The sequence below is a fragment of the Sander lucioperca genome, chromosome 19 (assembly GCF_008315115.2).
Source record: "Sander lucioperca isolate FBNREF2018 chromosome 19, SLUC_FBN_1.2, whole genome shotgun sequence".
Taxonomy (NCBI): Eukaryota; Metazoa; Chordata; class Actinopteri; order Perciformes; family Percidae; genus Sander; species Sander lucioperca.
Genome location: NC_050191.1, coordinates 10,596,073 through 10,617,159, shown reverse-complemented (window position 1 = coordinate 10,617,159; position 21,087 = coordinate 10,596,073). Strand labels below are relative to the sequence as shown.

The following is a 21,087-nucleotide window of genomic DNA, read 5'->3' as shown; positions in this document are numbered from 1 at the left end:
GTCAACTATCTGGCTGTCCCTTATTTGGCTCTAGTCTCTAGTCTTTGTCACGCCCCAACATTTACATAGGCTACACCACTGACCTGAGGTCAGCTTAGTCTTCTGAATCTAGGTCAGGCAGATCTCAGAAATGTTATACATTGTTCGTCTGCTATTTAATTACTAAATTCACTTCTGAGACGTTTTTTATGCGAGAAATCAACTATGTAGAGGTCAAATATGTGCCGTTTTACAAAAATTGATTGCTAATTGCAAATTTTGGCCGACTGTATGTCGGAGTTCAGCAGGAGCTCAGCAGGCTAACGTGACAGCAGCCGGTGCTGCCTCGCCGCCTGGCGTGTCCTCCTTCACAGACCCCGGCCCGCTGTGAGCTAGATGGATCTCTGTTACGGCCAGCAAAAGTGTTAGCTAAGCTTTGTAAGACCTTAGGGTAGCTTGATATACATGCCCTGACGAAATTCAAAGTGTAAATATATTATAGTTATGCCGAAAGTGTAGCTAGCTAGCTAGCCGCGATCTTTACCCATAGGATTAAAGGGACACTAGCAGCTAACGAAACCCCTCACATTCACAAAAATGCATTAAATTAAAATCGGACACAAGTGTTAGCTTTGTAAAACCTTAGGGTAGCTGTAATATAAGTGGCGTGACAAAATTCAAACTGTAAATATACGCGCGCAGCTCTTCTAAATATGAGCATACCATATTTGGAAGAAAAGCTCTCGTTCCAAATAGGGCCAAAACACAGGGATGCATAAGGGCCCATAAAATAGCAACTGGGCCATTTTCAGCCCAATCAGTGTTACACACCCTATTAGGAGACCTTAAGGAACAGTGTGAAATACCCTATATAATAATTCTATCACCACTTTAATGACATTTATGACATACAATACTATGACTTTCAATGACTTTTTATGACATACTATACTATGACTTTTTATATGTTATACTATCACTTTTAATGACATACTGTCATGGTTATATGTTTCTGTTTTATGTTTCTGTTTTAATTTGGTAGTCTGGTTTTTCTGTCTTGTCTGGTCTTGTTTTACTTCCTCTATTGTGTTTTCCCGCCTTTTGTGATTGTCTGCTCCGCCCTGATGTCTTTCACCTGTTCCCCAGCCCTCGTGTCACCTGTCCCTTGTTAACCCTTGTTTACTTGTTTACTCTGTGTCTTCCTTGTCTTGTGTCGGATTATTGTGCTGTTTAGGGTTTTGTGGGTGAGGTGCTTTTTTTTCCTGTCGCTGTATTCCCTGTGGTTTTTTTGATGACTTTGGTTTTCTCTGAGATTTTTGGTACTCGTTTTTGCCTGCCTGTTTGCCTTAGGACTTCCTTTGTTGTTTGCATCATTTGCTATTAAATCCTCTAAAACTATTCACTGCCTACCATCTCTGCATTTGGGTCCACTACACTCTGAACCCTTCAAACAGAGCTAACAGATCCTGATAAATCGTGACACATACTACATTATGACTTTTTATGACACACTATACTATGACTTTTTTATAATTTATACTTTTTCGACATACTGTACTATAACTTATTTGTGACTTTTTTCCACATACTATACTGACTTTCTTTTCGACATACCATACTATGACTTTTTTTACTTTAATGACTTAATGATGAATTTAATGACTTTTTTCGACATACAATACTTTTTCATGGCTTTTATAACATGTTATACTTTTTTTTTTTTTTTTTAGTGGACTTATTTTCAACATACTATACTACGACTTTTTATGACCTTTTTCGACATACTATACTATGACTTTTTTATGACATACTACTATACTATGAATTCTTATGACATTTAATGACATACTATACCATGATTTTTTTTATGTATTTATGACATACAGACTTTTCATGACATATTATACTATGACTTTTTACGATTTTTTTTTCGACATACTACACTATGACTTATTTGTAATTTTTTTTTGATATGCTATATTATGACTTTTTTCGACATACTATACTATGACTTTTTTTGACATACCAGACTATGACGTTTTTTATGACTTTTTTCCGACATACTATACTGACTTTCTTTGCGACATACCACGCTATGACTTATTTGTGACTTTTTTCGACATACAATGACTTTATTTTGAGATAATATACTATGACTTTTTTCGACATACTATACTATGACGTTTTTTGTTTTTTGACATACTATTACATTTTTATTTTTTTCAGCATACTATGTCTTTTTATGACTTATAGAATGACTCATCAATCAATCAATCAATTTTATTTGTCACATATACAAATCCAGTAAAATCTTCCCATTATCCCATCAGCTTCTTCAACTTGTGCATGATTCATCATAAATCAGAATGTGGGCATCAGATTGACACACAAAAAGTCTCCCAGTTGAATGGCACTGGCACTCCAGGATCCAGCCAAGTCTCAGTAAAAGGAGTCCACAGCACTCAAAATCATGTTGGAAACTGAAGGAGGCCACCAAGCTCACCGTCCGATGCCTGCACACTGGCTAGCAGGATGAAAGTCGGCAGGAGACTTTCAATTTGATTTCTGGATCCTCTAATATTTGTAAAATAGACAATTCAACATAACTTTTGCAGAGCTGACGGAGTGGTGACTGATGTGTTTAAGTTTTGCTGTTTGTCGGTTGGTGTAGCCTTTACTCTTTCCAGGTTACATGGTAGAGATGTCATAGCCCAGTTTGGCTACATTTTTGAAGAAATGCGTGATGCATTTTCTTCAAATGTTTTACATGTTATACATTTTATGTACACTTTTAGTCAAATGAATTGTCGATAGTACTATTTCATTATGTTGGCAATTCTGTAAACTCATCATTTGTTTCCTGTCTGTCGATTTTCCTCAGTTTCTCTTCCTGAGGTTTCTTCCATGTTTCCCTATTAAAGTTTATTTCGGAGTTTTTCCTTAATTGTAGGAGTTCTGAAATAGTCATAGTACAGTATGTCGAAAAAAGTAATAGTGTAGTATGTCGAAAAAAAGTTTAAAAAAAATCATAGTATAGTATGTAGAAAAAAGTCATAGTATAGTATGTAGAAAAAAGTAAAAAAAAGTCATAGTATAGTATGTTGAAAAAAAGTCACAATAAATTCATAGTATAGTATGTAGAAAAAAGTTTAAAAAAAAGTCATAGTATAGTATGTTGAAAAAAGTTTTAAAAAAAAGTCATAGTATAGTATGATTAAAAAAAGTTAAAAAAAATCATAGTAAAGTATGTCGACAAAAAGTCACAATAAATTCATAGTATAGTATGTCGAAAAAAAGTCACAAAAAATCATAGTAAAGTATGTTGAATAAAACGACAACAAATTCATAGTATAGTATGTCGAAAAAAAGTCACAGTACAGTATGTCAAAAAAGCCCTAAAAACGTCAGAATATAGTATAGTCATAGTATTTATTAAACATTAACATTAAAAGTATGTTAAAAAAAAGTCAAAGAGGCAAATTATAGTATGTCGAAAAAAGTCAAAACATTCATAGAATAGTATGTTAAAAAATATCAAAAAGTCATAATATAGTATGTCCAAAAAGTCGTATAGTATGTAGAAAAGAGTCAGTATAGTATGTTGGAAAAAAGTCATAGTATAGTATGTTGAAAAAAAGTAAAAAACGTCATAGTATAGTATGTTGAAAAATATCAAAAAGTCATAGTATAGTATATCGAAAAAAGTCACAAAAAGTCATAGAATAGTATGTCAAAAAAGTCGAAAAACACAGAATAGTATGTTGAAACATATCAAAAAGGCATAAGGCATGTCGAAAAAAAGTCAGAAAAAAATCATAGTATAGTATGTCGAAAAAGTCATAGAATAAGATGTAGAAACATATCAAAAAGTAATAGTATAGTATGTCGAAAAAAGTCATGAAAAGTCATAGTAAAGTATGTCGAAAAAAGTCATAGTATAGTATGTCGAAGGAAGTCATAATATAGTATATTGAAAAGTCACGTAAAAAAGTCTTAGTAAAGTATGTCGAAAAAAGTCATAATGTAGGATATCGAAAAAAGTCAAAAAAAAGTCATAGTATGGTATGTTGAAAAATATCAAAAAATCATAGTATAGTATAATGACAAAAAGTCACAAAAAAGTCATAATATAGTATGTCGAAGGAAGTCATAATATAGTATATCGAAAAAGTCACATAAAAAAGTCATAGTATAGTATGTCGAAAAAAGTCATAATATAGCATATCGAAACAAGTAAAAAAATTCATAGTATAGTATGTCAAAAAAATTAAAAAACGTCACAGTAGAGTATGTTGAAAAATATCAAAAAGTCATAGTATAGTATGTCGAAAAAAGTCAAAAAAGTCATAGTATGGTATGTTGAAAAATATCAAAAAGTCATAGTATAGTATGTCGAAAAAAGTCAAAAAAGTCATAGTATGGTATGTTGAAAAATATCAAAAAGTCATAGCATAATTTGTCGAAAAAAGTCATAGAATAGTATGTAAAAAAAAGTCCCATAAAAAAAGTCAAAGTACAGCATGTCGAAAAAAGTCATAATATAGCATATCGAAACAAGTAAAAAAATTCATAGTATAGTATGTCGAAAAAAGTAAAAAATGTCATAGTAGAGTATGTTGAAAAATATCAAAAAGTCATAGTATAGTATGTCGAAAAAAGTCATAAAAAGTCATAGTATAGTATGTCGAAAAAAGTCATAATATAGCATATTGAAAAAAGTCATAGTATACTATGTCGAAAAAAGCCATAAAAAGTCATAGTATAGTATGTTGAAAAATATCAAAAAGTCATAGTATAGTATGTCAAAAAAAGTCATAGTATAGTATGTCGAAAAAAGTCATAGTATAGTATGTCAAAAAAAGACATAAAAAGTCATAGTATAGTATGTAGAAAAAAATTAAAGTCATAATATAGTATGTCGAAAAAAGGCGTAAAAAGTCATGTATAGTATGATGAGAAAAGTCAAAAGAATTCATAAAAGGTCATAGTATAGTATGTCGAAAAAAGCCATAACAAATTCATAATATAGTACGTTGAAAAAAGTCACATAAATAACTCATAGTATACTATGTCAAAAAAAAGTCATAATATAGCATATTGAAAAAAGTAAAAAAAATTCATAGTAGTGTATGTTGAAAAATATCAAAGATTCATACATACATATAGCATGTCGAAAAAAGCCATACAAAATTCGTAATATAGTACATAAAAAAAAGTAAAAGAATTCATAGTATAGTATGTCAAAAAAGTCACAAAACATTTATAGTATAGTATGTCGAAAATGTCATAGTATAGTATGTCAAAAAAAGTCACAAATAAGTCATAGTATAGTATGTCGAAAAAAGCCATAAATAGTCACAGTATAGTACGTAAAAAAGTCACCAATAAGTTATAGTATAGTATGGCGAAAAAAGACATAAAAATTCATAGTATAGTATGTCAAAAAAGTCATAAAAAATTCATAGTCTGGTATGTCGGAAAAAGTAAAAAAATGTCATATTACAGCATGTCGAAAAAAGTCATAGTATAGTATGTTGAAAAATATCAAAAAGTCATAACATATTATGTCGAAAAAAGTCAAAAAAGTCATAGTATAGTATGTTGAAAAATATCAAAAAGTCATAGTATGTCAAAAAAAGCCATAAAGAATTTCATAAAAAAGTCATAATATAGTATGTCGAAAAAAGTCACATAAAAAACTCATAGTATAGTATGTCGAAAAAAAGTCCCATAAAAAAGTCAAAGTACAGCATGTCGAAAAAAGTAAAAAACGTAACAGTATAGTATGTTGAAAAATATCAAAAAATTCATAGTATCGTATGTTGAAAAAAGTCCCATAATAAAGTCAAAGTATGTCGGAAAAAGTCAAAAAAGTCATAGTATAGTATGTGGAAAAAAGTCACATAAAACAGCCATAGTATAGTATGTCGAAAGAAGTCATAGTATAGTATGTTGAAAAATATCAAAAAGTCATAGTATAGTATGTCAAAAAAAGCCATAAAAACTTTATATCTTATATCGAAAAAAAACATCAAAAAATTCATAGTAAAGTATGTCGAAAAAAGACATAAAAAGTCATAGTATAGTATGTTGAAAAATATCAAAAAGTCATAGTATGTCAAAAAAAGCCATAAAGAATTTCATAAAAAAGTCATAATATAGTATGTCGAAAAAAGTCACATAAAAAACTCATAGTATAGTATGTCGAAAAAAAGTCCCATAAAAAAGTCAAAGTACAGCATGTCGAAAAAAGTAAAAAACGTAACAGTATAGTATGTTGAAAAATATCAAAAAATTCATAGTATCGTATGTTGAAAAAAGTCCCATAATAAAGTCAAAGTATGTCGGAAAAAGTCAAAAAAGTCATAGTATAGTATGTGGAAAAAAGTCACATAAAACAGCCATAGTATAGTATGTCGAAAGAAGTCATAGTATAGTATGTTGAAAAATATCAAAAAGTCATAGTATAGTATGTCAAAAAAAGCCATAAAAACTTTATATCTTATATCGAAAAAAAACATCAAAAAATTCATAGTAAAGTATGTCGAAAAAAGACATAAAAATTCATAATATAGTATGTCAAAAAAGTCTTTGTATAGTATGTAGAAAAGGAAGTCAGTATAGTATGTCGGAAAAAATTCATAAAAAATTCAGTCTGGTATGTCGAAAAAAGTCATAATAATTCATAGTATAGTATGTCAAAAAAGTCGTAGTATAGTATGTAGAAAAGAAAGTCAGTATAGTATGTCGGAAAAAAGTCATAAAAAATTCATAGTCTGGTATGTCGGAAAAAGTAAAAAAAAGTCATATTACAGCATGTCGAAAAAAGTCATAGTATAGTATGTCAAAAAAAGCCATAAAGAATTTCATAAAAAAGTCATAATATAGTATGTCAAAAAAAAGTCCCATAAAAAAGTCAAAGTACAGCATGTCGAAAAAAGTTAAAAACATAATAGTATAGTATGTTGAAAAATATCAAAAAATTCATATTATCGTTTGTTGAAAAAAGTCCCATAATAAAGTCAAAGTACAGTATGTCGGAAAAAGTCAAAAAAGTCATAGTATAGTATGTGGAAAAAAGTTGTAGTATAATGTGTCAAAAAAAGTCGTAAAAAGTCATAGTATAGAATGATGGAAAAAAGTCAAAACATTTCATAAAAAAGTCATAGTATAGTATGTCAAAAAAAGCCATAAAAACTTTATATCTTATATCAAAAAAAAAAAGTCAAAAAATTCATAGTAAAGTATGTCGAAAAAAGACATAGAAATTCATAGTATAGTATGTCAAAAAAGTCGTAGTATACTATGTGTAAAAGAAAGGCAGTATAGTATGTCGGAAAAAGTAAAAAAAGTCATAGTCTGTTATGTCGAAAAAAGTCCCATAAAAAAGTCACAGTATAGCATGTCGAAAAAAGTCATAATATAGCATATCGAAAAAAGTAAAAGTATTCATAGAATAGTATGTCGAAAAAAGCCATAAAAAGTCATAGTATAGTTTGTTGAAAAATATCAAAAAGTCACAGTATAGCATATCGAAAAAAGTAAAAGTATTCATAGTATAGTATGTCGAAAAAAGCCATAAAAAGTCATAGTATAGTATGTTGAAAAATATCAAAAAGTCATAGTATAGTATATCGAAAAAAGTCATAGTATAGTATGTCGAAAAAAGTCATAGTATAGTATGTCGAAAAAAGGCACAAAAAATGAAAAAGTCATAATATAGTATGTCGAAAAAAGTCATAAAAAGTCATAGTATAGTATGATGAAAAAAGTCAAAAAATTTCATAAAAAGGTCATAGTATATTATGTCGAAAAAAGCCATAACAAATTCATAATATAGTACGTTGAAAAAAGTCACATAAAAAACTCATAGTATACTATGTTGAAAAAAAGTCATAATATAGCATATCGAAAAAAGTAAAAAAAATTCATAGTATGGTAGGTCGAAAAAAGTAAAAAAAGTCATAGTAGTGTATGTTGAAAAATATCAAAGATTCATACTATAGCATGTCGAAAAAAGCCATTCATAATATAGTACATTAAAAAAAAAGTCAAAAAATTCATAGTATAGTATGTCGAAAAAGTCACAAAACATTTATAGTATAGTATGTCGAAAAAGTCATAGTATAGTATGTCAAATAAAAGTCACAAATAAGTCATAGTATAGTACGTAAAAAAGTCACCAATAAGTCATAGTATAGTATGTCGAAAAAAGCCATAAAAAGTCATAGTATAGTATGTCAAAAAAGTCTTTGTATAGTATGTAGAAAAGGAAGTCAGTATAGTATGTCGGAAAAAAGTCATAAAAAAATTCAGTCTGGTACATCGAAAAAAGTCATAAAATTCATAGTATAGCATGTCAAAAAAGTCGTAGTATAGTATGTAGAAAAGAAAGTCAGTATAGTATGTCGGAAAAAAGTCATAAAAAGTATAGTATAGTATGTAAAAAAAGTCATAATATGTTGGAAAAAGTCAAAAAAGTCATAGTATAGTATGTTGAAAAATATCAAAAAGTCATAGTATAGTATGTTGAAAAATATCAAAAAGTCATAGTATAGTATATCGAAAAAAGTCATAGTATAGTATGTCGAAAAAAGTCATAGTATAGTATGTCGAAAAAAGGCACAAAAAATGAAAAAGTCATAATATAGTATGTTAAAAAAAGTCATAAAAAGTCATAGTATAGTATGATGAAAAAAGTCAAAAAATTTCATAAAAAGGTCATAGTATATTATGTCGAAAAAAGCCATAACAAATTCATAATATAGTACGTTGAAAAAAGTCACATAAAAAACTCATAGTATACTATGTTGAAAAAAAGTCATAATATAGCATATCGAAAAAAGTAAAAACAATTCATAGTATGGTAGGTCGAAAAAAGTAAAAAAAGTCATAGTAGTGTATGTTGAAAAATATCAAAGATTCATACTATAGCATGTCGAAAAAAGCCATTCATAATATAGTACATTAAAAAAAAGTCAAAAAATTCATAGTATAGTATGTCGAAAAAGTCACAAAACATTTATAGTATAGTATGTCGAAAAAGTCATAGTATAGTATGTCAAATAAAAGTCACAAATAAGTCATAGTATAGTACGTAAAAAAGTCACCAATAAGTCATAGTATAGTATGTCGAAAAAAGGCACAAAATATCAAAAAGACATAGTATAGTATGTCAAAAAAGTCTTTGTATAGTATGTAGAAAAGGAAGTCAGTATAGTATGTCGGAAAAAAGTCATAAAAAAATTCAGTCTGGTACATCGAAAAAAGTCATAAAAATTCATAGTATAGCATGTCAAAAAAGTCGTAGTATAGTATGTAGAAAAGAAAGTCAGTATAGTATGTCAGAAAAAAGTCATAAAAAGTATAGTATAGTATGTAAAAAAAAGTCATAATATGTTGGAAAAAGTCAAAAAAGTCATAGTATAGTATGTTGAAAAATATCAAAAAGTCATAGTATAGTATGTCGAAAAAAGCCATAAAGAATTTCATAAAAAAGTCATAATATAGTATGTCGAAAAAAGACACCTAAAAAACTCATAGTATAGTATGTCGAAAAAAAGTCATATTATAGCATATCGAAAAAAAGTAAAAAAATTCATAGTATGGTAGGTCGAAAAAAGTTGTAGTATAGTGTGTCAAAAAAGTCGTAAAAAGTCATAGTATAGAATGATGAAAAAAGTCAAAACATTTCATAAAAAAGTCATAGTATAGTATGTCAAAAAAAGCCATAAAAACTTTATATCTTATATCGTAGTGTATGTTGAAAAACGTCATATAGTATAGCATGTCGAAAAAAGCCATAAAAAATGTATAATATAGTATATCGAAAAAAAAGTCAAAAGATTCATAGTAAAATATGTCGAAAAAGTCATAAAAATTCATAGTATAGTATGTCAAAAGAGTCGTAGTATACTATATAGAAAAGAAAGTCAGCATAGTGAGTATGATGAAAAAAGTCAAAATATTTCATAAAAAAATCATAATATAGCACGTCGAAAAAAGTCACATAAAAAAGTCACAGTATAGTATGTTGAAAAATATCAAAAAGTCATAGTATAGTATTTTGAAAAAAGCCATAAAAAGTCATAGTATAGTATGTTGAAAAATATCAAAAAGTCATAGTATAGTATGTCGAAAAAAGTCATAGTATAGTATGTTGAAAAAAGCCATAAAAAGTCATAGTATAGTATATCATCAACAATTGACATTCATCAACGGTTGAAAAATGTCACATAAAAAATTCATAGTATAGTATGTTGAAAAAATTCATAGTATAGTATGTCTATAAAAAAAACTCATAATATAGTATATCGAAAAAATTCATAGTATAGTATGTAGAAAAAATTCATAGTATAGTATGTCTATAAAAAAACTCATAATATAGTATATCGAAAAAATTCATAGTATAGTATGTTGAAAAAAAGTCACAAAAAAGTCATAGTATAGAAAGTTGCAAAAGTCATAAAAAATCCATAGTATAGTAAGTTGAAAAAAAGTCACAAAAAGTCATAGCATAGTATGTCGAAAAAAAGTCACAGCATAGGATGTTGAAAAAAGTCATAAAAAGTCATAGTATAGTTTGTCAAAAAAAAGTCATAATATAGTATATGGAAAAAAGTCACAAATAATTCATAGTATAGTATGTTGAAATAAGTAAAACAAAAAGTCATAGCATAGTGTCGAAAAAAGTTTAAAAAAAAAGTCATAGTATTATAGTATGTCAAAATAAAATGCAGGGGGGACAGGCGGAAGCAGTTCAAGGTTATATCAAATCATTCATTGTCAAACCAAAGAACATAAACAACTAAAAGAGATCTCCACAAAAAGTGAAGTTGAATAGTAATCAAAAAAGTAAACTAAAGAGCATTTTTTTGTTTATTTTGGCTTTTGTTTTATTAGATAGACAGGAAAGGGGGGAGAGAGAGGCATAAGTCACACACTTAAACACAGCATAAGTCCACAGGTCGGATTTGAACCTGGGCCACTGCCAAGGTCTTAGCCTACATGGGGCGCACACTCTACTAGGTGAGCTAGTGGTTGCCCCAAGGCTGCTTCACAGAGCAACATACGCGTCTTCCACTCAGCCGTTTAGCACACACTGGCTGACTGGCACACTGGATCTGAGTGAAGTTCAGCGTGGACAATTAATGCTTTTCCCATGACAGCTGAGCAGCTTTAGCTGTGGGAGTGACGTCACCGGCATACCTGGAGAGGATCACAGCACAAAACAGAGCAAAACCCAAACCAAAAACACACATAACAAATACTATACTATGACATTTTTATGACATACAGGGGTTCTTAAAGTTTTGATGACTTGAGTGCCAGTTTAGGGATAAGCCTCATAGTGTGGTTGTAAAATCTTGTAAATAAAATGTGTATGTGTGTTATTTTACAATAAAATAAAATATAATAACAAATCAAGAACTGATGAAAGGAAAACAGTAAACTGTTTGTGCTTTGTTTTTTTTCTAACAGGTTGATAATTTACCAAAGTAAAAAGAGTAGGGTGTTTCCATTGATGTTAACTGCATATATAGTGATGCACTAAATATTTAATAAATAATGTCATAATTAAAGTTTTCTTTAGATAGAAAAAACTGTTTTTTTCTCTAATTAGTAACAAAACACATAGTTATTTCCAGGAAACTTATAGTCAATTATTAGGAATTAACAGATATGTAAAATAAGAGTATATAATACATCCTGTTTAAGTTTACTCTTGGTTCACTAGATAGATAGATAGATAGATAGATAGATAGATAGATAGATAGATAGATCGATAGATCGATAGATAGATAGATAGATAGATAGATAGATAGCAAGTCACTGACCTGACTTTGGTATACGATCAGATAGATATCACTGGGTCGGACATCCACATGCTGGAGAGCATCTAGGTCTTTGGGATTCAACTCCTTCTGTACCACGTTTCTTCCTTTGTGTCTGAACAGTTAAGTGCTTATTAGGTTCAACATTCCATTAAGGTTTAAAGGTGCACTATGAGTTCCTGCATGGTTTCAGCGCGATTTCATTTTTGTCTCAAATCGTAGGCATCTCTCCTTGATCTGCTAGCTGCCTGCCCCCTGAATACACTGTGAAAAAGCCCGGTCTTGGGAGACAACACAGGGGTCGTAAACGTCAAACAAACACTAGGGGCACAGGCTGTGCACCAAAATACAACAAACCACGTTCCAGCCAATCACCGACAAGATGGTTGACTTGTTGATTGAGTAGCGTGAGTTCTATCTGAGAGTAGCTGCTGGATAGCTGGATGGCGCCGTGAACTACGACTTAATTCGATATATTTTGGAAAATGGCTGAGGCACGACCAAAGAAAAGACGCCCGGAGGAATATATGGCGAGAAGAAGAGAGATTGAGAAGGAGCGAACAAAGACCCGGATTTACATTGGGGAATCGATCCAAAGATGGCAAGAACTCCGCCGGCAGAAGGGCTTCCAGTCCGATGCACAGGTGGCTAAGTTCTTACTGGACAGGTAGGTAAAGTCAAGATTGGTTGTTGTAAATGCATGTACACTTGAGCCCTCGTGCCAATAAAAAGTAATTATTTTCCAAAGTTATCCCATGAGAGAGAACCTACAAAGTTGTGGTAACTACTGGTTGTACTGGCTAAGGTAGTTATTATCGAGCTAGGTTATTAGCAGCTAACAGCTAGCTTTGAAGTGCAACCAACGTTTCATGACAGTTATGGAAACATGGGGGGAGGGGCGAGCTTGCTCTGTTTTTTTGGTATTTACTTGGAACGTCAACAGAAGTGACGTCATGCAGGAACTCATAGTGCAGTTCTATGAGAGATGAAGTACAGATCCTTCAAAAAAGATGTAGTATGTTTTGTAGTATGTTGTGTGCTCCTGCATCATCAAGCGTAGGCTAAACATAACTATAGACAAACAATAGGCGATGCGCTACCCTGCCAGGAGGGTTGAACGCGTCCCAGGTGACAACCAGTAACACCAGTTCTACTGTAAAGAATTGAACTGAAAACAACTGCAGCAAGGTTGCCATTATGTAACTGTTAAATAACACTGTCTTACTGTCGCTAAAATTTACAGTTTTGTACTGTTAATGCAAAATACAGTATGAACTGTTTTTTTTATTACTTTCACAGTATTCTACAGTTAACAAAAGTTGAAAATACAGTATATAGCTGCTTTTTCTTTTACAGTTTTACACAGTATTAGTTACACAACATACAATAAAAGGCAATTTTGTGACATGAATCATTTTTAAGGATGATAGTTCAAATGTCATCTGATCAGAAATGACAACTAAATTTTGACATAAATTTAAGCCCTATGAGGTTAAAGTTATTTTTTTATAAGAATGCACTAGTTTTCTATCAAAAAAATATTTTTTTTATTGTTTTGACGAAAAAAATATTCTACAACGTTGACATGTTTTGGTTTGTTGTGCACAACCCCTATACTAATTTACGGGTATATTGAATGGAAACCTGACTATAATTCAATATTCCAACACAACTTTGAGTCTGTTATTAGCCACTGCGTGTTTTAGTATAATTTTACATTTATTTTTTCTTTCTTTTTTCATTCCTTTTTTTCGTATATTATTGTATTTCATCATTATTTAATTACTGTCTTTTGTTGGTACATTAAACTTCGATCACTGCTAGTAACACGGCTGGGAAGGCTGAACCGAGCCTACAAGTCAGTACTCAGGGACACATTACAAAGAGAGCCTGCCACCACTGAGAGTATCAGAAACATGGCGGAAAGCGAGTTGAACGTTGACAGCCTCATCTCTCGACTACTGGAAGGTAGGGTAACATTGCGATAATTTGTCAAGTAATGACGCTCTTGTTTGTAACCAGTAACTTCACGATATGTTTAAAAAACATTTTAGCATTTTGCGTTCTTAGCTTTCAGTATTGTTCACCACCAATCCGTAAGCTAACGTTAACCGTTTCGTTAAAAGCTCTCTGCTGCAGAAGTAATATAGCTAGACGTTAGCACTTGTTGTTGTGATGGCACAGGCCCCTGTGCCTGTAGCTACCTATTCGTTAATGTTGGATTGTTATTTAACGTTAGTACTGGCACTGTGCGTTAAAAGGGATAGTGGCGTAAAAATTAGCCAGATAGAGAGCTAGCTATGTTAACTGGTGATATAACTTAACGGTAACGTTATAACAGCTCAACTAGCTAGCTGTGTGGCAGTCCGGGCAGGTTCGAGTTTTTCATGAAAGACAGAATGCAATGGAACGAGAAAGAACCGTGGAATTATGTGGTTGCTAAGTAATATTAACTGTTATCGTTGGCAAGGCAGGTAGCTAGCAACTCGGCTACCACTTAATACCATAGACTACAGTCTATGCTTAATACATCCATGGCTACCACCCGGACACGCCCCCTTACATAGGAAACACTAAAGCCTGCTTAACTTATTTAGCTAGGCTAACGTTACATATCTGGCGAATTTCTTGGACTAACATTCCGCTTTGGCCAATTAAAAATGGTTTAAAGTAAAGAGTGTTTAACTCAAATGGCACGTGTGTCATGTTTGGACTAGTAATATAGGATATACCGGAGATTTGCTGATTCTGATAATAACAGATGTAAAACAAAACAATTTATGAAAACATCACCCCATATTTTTATTTATGTATTTATTTTTTTAATAACGAATTCCAGTTGTACTGCAAATGTAATAATTTCAAAACTGCAAAAGAACTGTTGCGATGTGTAAAACCTTAATTTAAAATGGAAAACCAATGTATTTTAAATATTTATTACGTACTATTTTATCTGTATTTATTATTATTCATATTAGTCTAAGCATTTAATAATTTTCTTTGATCGTTTATATATATATAATTATTATTATTATTATTATTATTATTATTAATATGCATTACTAGATACCATTAACATGCAGTTATAGCAGATATGACATTGCTAAACAAGCATGTTGTTTATTCTTGATACATGAAGCTGCCCTCTAGACCTTTAACCCTGCTTGGACCACACCACCCTAACTCACTAACTTACAGCTGAGCCAACAAGCTGTTCATTCCTGTACTTGCCCTTTTATAACAACCTGTGTTGACTGGAGTAAATTGCATGTCTGGCCAGTAGCAAAGCAAATGCAATGGTCAGCTCTCTTTAATGGCACACTGTGCATGCAAATGTAAACAAAAGGGTAGCTTACCCCACTGCTGAAAGGTAAAAACACATGATTGAAACATGCTATCACTATCACTCGCAAAGTAATTGGTAGGCATTTTATTACAAGGACTAACAATAGACAGTAAAAACTAAATCTAACTATTGTTATTTGTTAACATCACTAACAGTCTAATACTTACTCACTCCTGTTTAAGGATTAGCCCATGCTAACCTCTTTGTACTTTTGACTTGCAGTGCGAGGATGTCGTCCCGGGAAGGTCGTACAGATGACAGAGGCTGAGGTGCGGGGGCTCTGCATCAAGTCCAGAGAGATTTTCCTCAGTCAGCCGATCCTGCTAGAACTGGAGGCTCCACTCAAAATCTGTGGTGAGAACAGCACTTATAAACAGCCACCCCTCATTTTTGTTTACATATATATATATATATATATATGTGTGTGTGTGTTTGTTTATGTGATTAAAATGTATGTGTGTGTAATCTGTGTGGCTACACAGAAAAAAATGCTCTGGGTTGTCAGCATTTCTTTAACCAATCACAATTGTCTTGGGTGCTGCTAAGCTTCGGACACAGCGTCGGTGGCTCTGCAAAATGTTCTTGGGAAGGAACCCCACAAAACAAAACTCTGCCTACAATGTTAACTGAAGTTAACTGTTCACACAATACAGTAACATGAGCTATTTAAATTAAGTGGATACATGGTTAAACGTAATTTGCTCTTACCAGTGTATCGCTGTGTGTACTTCATCCATAGCAATCCCCGTCAATCGGTCCCAAAACGTCTCAGTTAAATAGTAAATGCCGTAAAAATATTCTTTGTAAATCTTTACAATCATTCCCCGATAGATCCAAGCAGGCCTGCTTTGTTGCACAATCCAGATTTTCTTCAAAACTTGCCATTTTCAGCGTGTAGCTTGCTAGCTCGAAGTTTCCCATAGTGAACAGAGTTTGAGAGTGGAAGGTGAGGGAGATATGCGCCAGATGTCAGGCAATTATACTGCAAATGTACTTTAGTTGATAGCGATATTGCGACACCATTGTAAAATGAGATGAACATATCCTTCCAGGTGATATCCATGGACAGTACACAGATTTGCTGAGGCTATTTGAGTATGGAGGCTTCCCTCCAGAGGCCAACTATCTGTTCTTGGGGGATTACGTGGACAGAGGGAAGCAGTCGCTCGAGACCATCTGCCTACTGCTCGCCTACAAGATCAAATACCCAGAAAACTTCTTCTTGCTCAGGGGGAACCACGAGTGTGCCTCCATCAATCGCATCTACGGCTTCTATGATGAGTGTAAGTTGGAAAACACACCTGTTTGTTGTGCGCTAGCTACATGTGCATACTGTTCACCGTAGTAATTGTCAGATGGCCTACTGCAAAAACACAGAAGAAGAAATACCATATCTAAATGTAGAAATCCAGTATTATTTAGTCAAAGGCCTCATTTACAATTGCTCCATGTCTGATTTGTTCTTTGTCTGCCACATTTATTCATTTTTTCCTCAGGCAAGCGTAGGTTCAACATAAAGCTCTGGAAGACCTTCACAGACTGTTTTAATTGTCTGCCCATTGCTGCGATTATTGATGAAAAGATTTTCTGCTGCCATGGAGGTTTGTGAAGCATCTCTGTTATGTAGTAGCACCGTTTAAAAATGTGTATAATACGCTTGTCTCTGTGTAATTTATAAAAAGTTTGAAGTAGATGATTATGTAATTATTTATCAGCATACAGTATTTAATAAGGGGTGTGATATTTTATGTAATACCAATATTGAATTGTATAGTATTTTAGGGAATAAGTAGAGTACTTTTTTAGGTTTTATAATCTTTCTATATTACTATTACATAACAAAATGTATATAAATATATGAGAAGTAACAACAGGTGTTAATTGTGATGCAGTTATTCATTACATTATGGTGCTATTAAGAATGTACTTTTTTTTTTTTTATCCCATTTTTGCCACATCAGTACATTATCTGTAAGTCAACAAATTGCCATTTAGCTTAGGATGAATGAAAGAATGAAATCACATAGGACTTAAGTAGTGTGTGTCACTTATAGAACAATCATCTGTTCTCCTCAGGGCTCTCACCTGATCTACAGTCCATGGAACAAATTCGACGCATTATGAGGCCCACTGATGTCCCAGACACAGGTCGGTTGTGTTTGTGTTACTAAGTTAAAGAGACAAAATCTTGATCAGCTGATTGCATCCTTCACAAGCTGTAGATGTTTTAATATATGTCTGCACTGCTCGATTGATTATTATACATTGCTGATTGTTCACTGCTTATAATTAGTGCTGTAATGTGCCCCTTTTAGATTAATCAGTTATTGGAAATAACATACTTTTTTAACAATTAGAATAAAAAAAAATAACCAGTTAACTATTGAATGGTAAAATTTTGTGGAAATAAGGCCGTTAATTTAGGCAAAAATAGTCGGCCCTTTATCTAGACCTAAACTGATACAGCTGGTAATTCAGAGACATAAAAAATATATTTTTTTGTCTGTAGTCCTTGCCCATACTGCAGTCTCAGGACTTCACAAAACCTACAGTATACAATAATGAAAACTACATCTTTGAGAAAAGAACGTGAGCAGTGTTGCTCAGAAAAAAATCCCAACACTATTCCCTACCACGTCACTTTGGTGTGTCGCCGGTTCACAAGTGGGTTTACGAGTATTACCAGAATATGGTCTTAATAAACTTTCATCAGTGAATGATCGCTTGACTTAACTGTTTGTGTCAGGCTTGCTGTGTGACCTGCTGTGGTCAGACCCAGACAAAGACGTCCAAGGCTGGGGGGAGAACGATCGGGGAGTTTCCTTCACCTTTGGGGCCGATGTGGTCAGCAAGTTTCTCAACCGACATGACCTGGACCTCATCTGCAGAGCACATCAGGTAACACTTGCTGCATTCAAAATATTACCATGGGTAATTAAGCTTTACTTTATTAGGGCATATAAAGTGAAACAACTTCATTTTACAAATTCACATGACTATGACTTTTGGCTAATCCAGTAAATGTAATACTTCGCAAATCAAGGTACTTCATCACCAATATTGATATGAAGCAAGCAGACTGGCTGTTGGATGTAGTGTAACACCAATTGTAAGTTTAACCATAATAGTGCAGACCTAGTCTCCTGTAGCTTCCGTGTCACATATCAGCACTACTGGGTATACTTTGCTGTGTACTGAGTGCATTTTTGCTGGGACTTTAGGTAAATAAAAATAAACCACGAAAATTAAAAAAAATAATTATCCTGCTAAGGGCTGCAACTAATTTATTTTTAACTCTTTCGATTATTTTCTGATTATTTTACTTTATTTTACTTAATTTACTTACTTAATTGATTCATTGTTTGATCTGTAAATAGTGGAGCCCAAGTTAACATTTATTTTGAATTGAATTTTTGGCTTTTTTTGCGGAATGATGGTGATGAATAATTTTCTGAGATGGATTGATTCAGCTCTAATCCTGCTACCTTACAGGTTGTTGAAGACGGCTATGAGTTCTTTGCCAAGCGACAGCTGGTGACGCTGTTCTCTGCCCCCAACTACTGCGGGGAGTTTGACAATGCAGGCGGCATGATGAGTGTGGACGAGTCCCTTATGTGCTCCTTTCAGGTAGAGAGCTCTGTTTGTTTTACAGTAACATAAATCCTGATTTATGTGCAGTCAGTGTATTTATCACTACTATCATCTCTGTTTCAGATCCTGAAGCCGTCAGAAAAAAAAGCAAAATACCAGTACGGAGGGGTGACTTCAGGGCGCCCTGTCACCCCGCCTCGCACCACTCAGGCACCGAAAAAGAGGTGAGCAGCTGGCCCTGACTCTCCTGCTCCTCCCCCGGCTGGTCTCTGGCTCACGTCCCTGCAGGCTGCCTCAAACACTCCAGCTTCTCTCAGTCAGCTTGTTCATGTGTAAACAAAAACTCCACGAGTGGTTTTTTTTCTTGTTCTGTGGGTATTTTTATGAACATGTGAGTGGTATTTTTTCCATTTCTTTTTTGATGCCATGGTATTAACTCAGTCCTCACTTCTTCTACTCACTCCATTCAGCAATATTTAAACCAAACTCTTGTGGAATGGCAGAAAAGATGCTTCTCTCCCTTCACATAAACAATTCCCATAGTAATGTTGTGAATGCATGCACGCTTGTGAGATTGAGACGGGTTATTTGCCCTAACTGATGTAAAATCCATAGATTCTCGTCTCACCTTAATTTGTCTAATGTTCATGTAATTAACCGAATTACTGCCATACATTGGCTGAAGTAGTACATGGCTTAAAAGGAATAGCATGACATTTTGGGAAATATGCTTATTTGCTTTCTTGCAAAGAGTTAAATGAGAAGGTCAACACCACTCTCCTGTCTGTCATATAGTAAACTACCACCAGCAACTGGCTAACTTAGCTTAGCACAAAGAATGGAAACGGGGGGGAAACAGTTAGCCTTGCTCAGTTAACGGTAACAAACTTCACCTACTGGCTTTTTAATGAACACGTAACGCTTTTTGTTTTGTACGGAGCAAACAAACAATCAAAGCTATGACATGGTAATTAGTGAATTGATCTTCCCATCTAACTCTCTGCAAGTAAGCGATTTTCCCAAAATGTCAAATTGTTCCTTTAAGAATCGCAAGTTAGACATTGCTGACTACCCTATGACTTAAGAATGTTTTTTTCTCCCCAAAGAGATGTCAATAAAATCTTAAGATTTTGATGATATAAGTGCAGGAAATAATGCAACAATCTTGCCATATGCAAGCATAAACAAAAGGCCATTCAAGCCTATTTGAACTTTTAAAAAGGACACAGCCAATCTATGCTGTACCTTTTTACTAGGGCATTCATGTACAGTAGATGCTCTACATTAGATTAGTGTTACCAAGCTCAAACTTTTTAATCCCTCACATCACTGAAGTACCATTTGTGTTGGTTAAAGAGCAGCATTTCCATTGTTGGTATAAACAAATGGGAAAACAGCAATGCAATGGCATAACAGTTTCATTTTCAATTCTGATGTGAATTCAGTGTGGGAACCAGTGAGCACTTTGAGTATGTCCTTTAGTCTGGTGAGTACAGTAGGTGTGTAGAAAAGTAGAGACGCCAGTGCAAGAGAAGAAGGTAAATGAAAGAAATAGGAAGACCCCGGCAGAAATTGACGTACAGTATGGAATTAATAGTTGCCAGTATATTCATCTTCACAGTTGTAGATGTGGACTTCTCACATACTAAACATTGTTGCACTTCCAGTCATCGCATGACATTGTAAAGAGGTCAAAATTATCAAGGCAAGACGATGGCATTTTGTTTGTTGTTGGCTAGTTAAATTATAGTGTTTCCACTAAGCGGTTATTGAATGAAGTGAATCATTTCCAACTCCTTAATAATCATTTGACCAATGTATTTTTTATTTATTTAAATCTTGCCTTTTGCCTTGTAAATCTATTGGTCTTCAAGTTGGAAACAGTATGTTAAGACGTCTGGGATTTGTTAGTTTGTTTGAAAAGAGTGAAATAAATGGAAGTGCTCTTAAGCTTGCTCTGTGTGTTTCTGGTTAATTAAGTGTTGAGTAATGCTCAATGACACAAAAACATGTTAGTTCACTATGTTCAATGTGACTTTGATATGATCGTGTTCTTCTTTTGTTCAGATTTTAATTACATTTTCAGACACAAAAAGGTTTCTGCATTTGTGGAGGGACATTAGTGTGATTTCTGATGGAGACAGACCTCAATCTGATTTGAGGGCTTGCAGCACTGACTGTGGTACTCTGCTGACGTAGTACTCGTGGTTGCGTAGCGTAGCAAGAATGCCAGCAGAATTCATGTGCTTTACGTTAGCATTATAGCAGTATGCATTGCCATGCATGTCAGTCAGTTTACCTGCACAAGAAAAGGACCAGATGAGAACAAAAAAATAA

General features: G+C 33.0%; 2 protein-coding genes across 6 annotated transcripts in view; one reads left to right on the top strand and one right to left on the bottom strand.

Moving 5' to 3' along the window:
* Positions 1 to 13,568: 13,568 nt before the first annotated feature.
* LOC116066279 (serine/threonine-protein phosphatase PP1-beta catalytic subunit-like) lies at positions 13,569 to 20,570 on the top strand. Its single transcript, XM_031322252.2, has 8 exons — positions 13,569 to 13,781; positions 15,382 to 15,513; positions 16,212 to 16,442; positions 16,656 to 16,760; positions 17,236 to 17,307; positions 17,906 to 18,057; positions 18,652 to 18,786; positions 18,874 to 20,570. Exons 1-8 carry the CDS (start codon positions 13,730 to 13,732, stop codon positions 18,976 to 18,978), a joined length of 984 nt encoding a protein of 327 aa, XP_031178112.1. The 5' UTR covers positions 13,569 to 13,729; the 3' UTR covers positions 18,979 to 20,570.
* The window catches only part of bpnt1 (bisphosphate nucleotidase 1), a 29,774-nt gene continuing 28,369 nt past the window's right edge, over positions 19,683 to 21,087 (bottom strand). For all 5 annotated transcript variants that reach the window (XM_031322245.2, XM_031322251.2, XM_031322249.2 and 2 more), the window contains one exon: positions 19,683 to 21,049. In XM_031322245.2, the coding sequence (XP_031178105.1) occupies positions 20,898 to 21,049 (152 nt within the window). In that variant the 3' untranslated portion in view covers positions 19,683 to 20,897. The remainder of the gene's footprint in view (positions 21,050 to 21,087) is intronic.

Excerpts from the sequence above, each read along its gene's own strand:
- LOC116066279 (XM_031322252.2), top strand. The coding sequence starts at position 13,730 with ATGGCGGAAAGCGAGTTGAACGTTGACAGCCTCATCTCTCGACTACTG. Across the intron at positions 16,443-16,655 it reads CTACGGCTTCTATGATGAGT|GCAAGCGTAGGTTCAACATA; the intron begins GTAAGTTGGAAA and ends TTTTTTCCTCAG. Across the intron at positions 18,787-18,873 it reads CCCTTATGTGCTCCTTTCAG|ATCCTGAAGCCGTCAGAAAA; the intron begins GTAGAGAGCTCT and ends TCTCTGTTTCAG.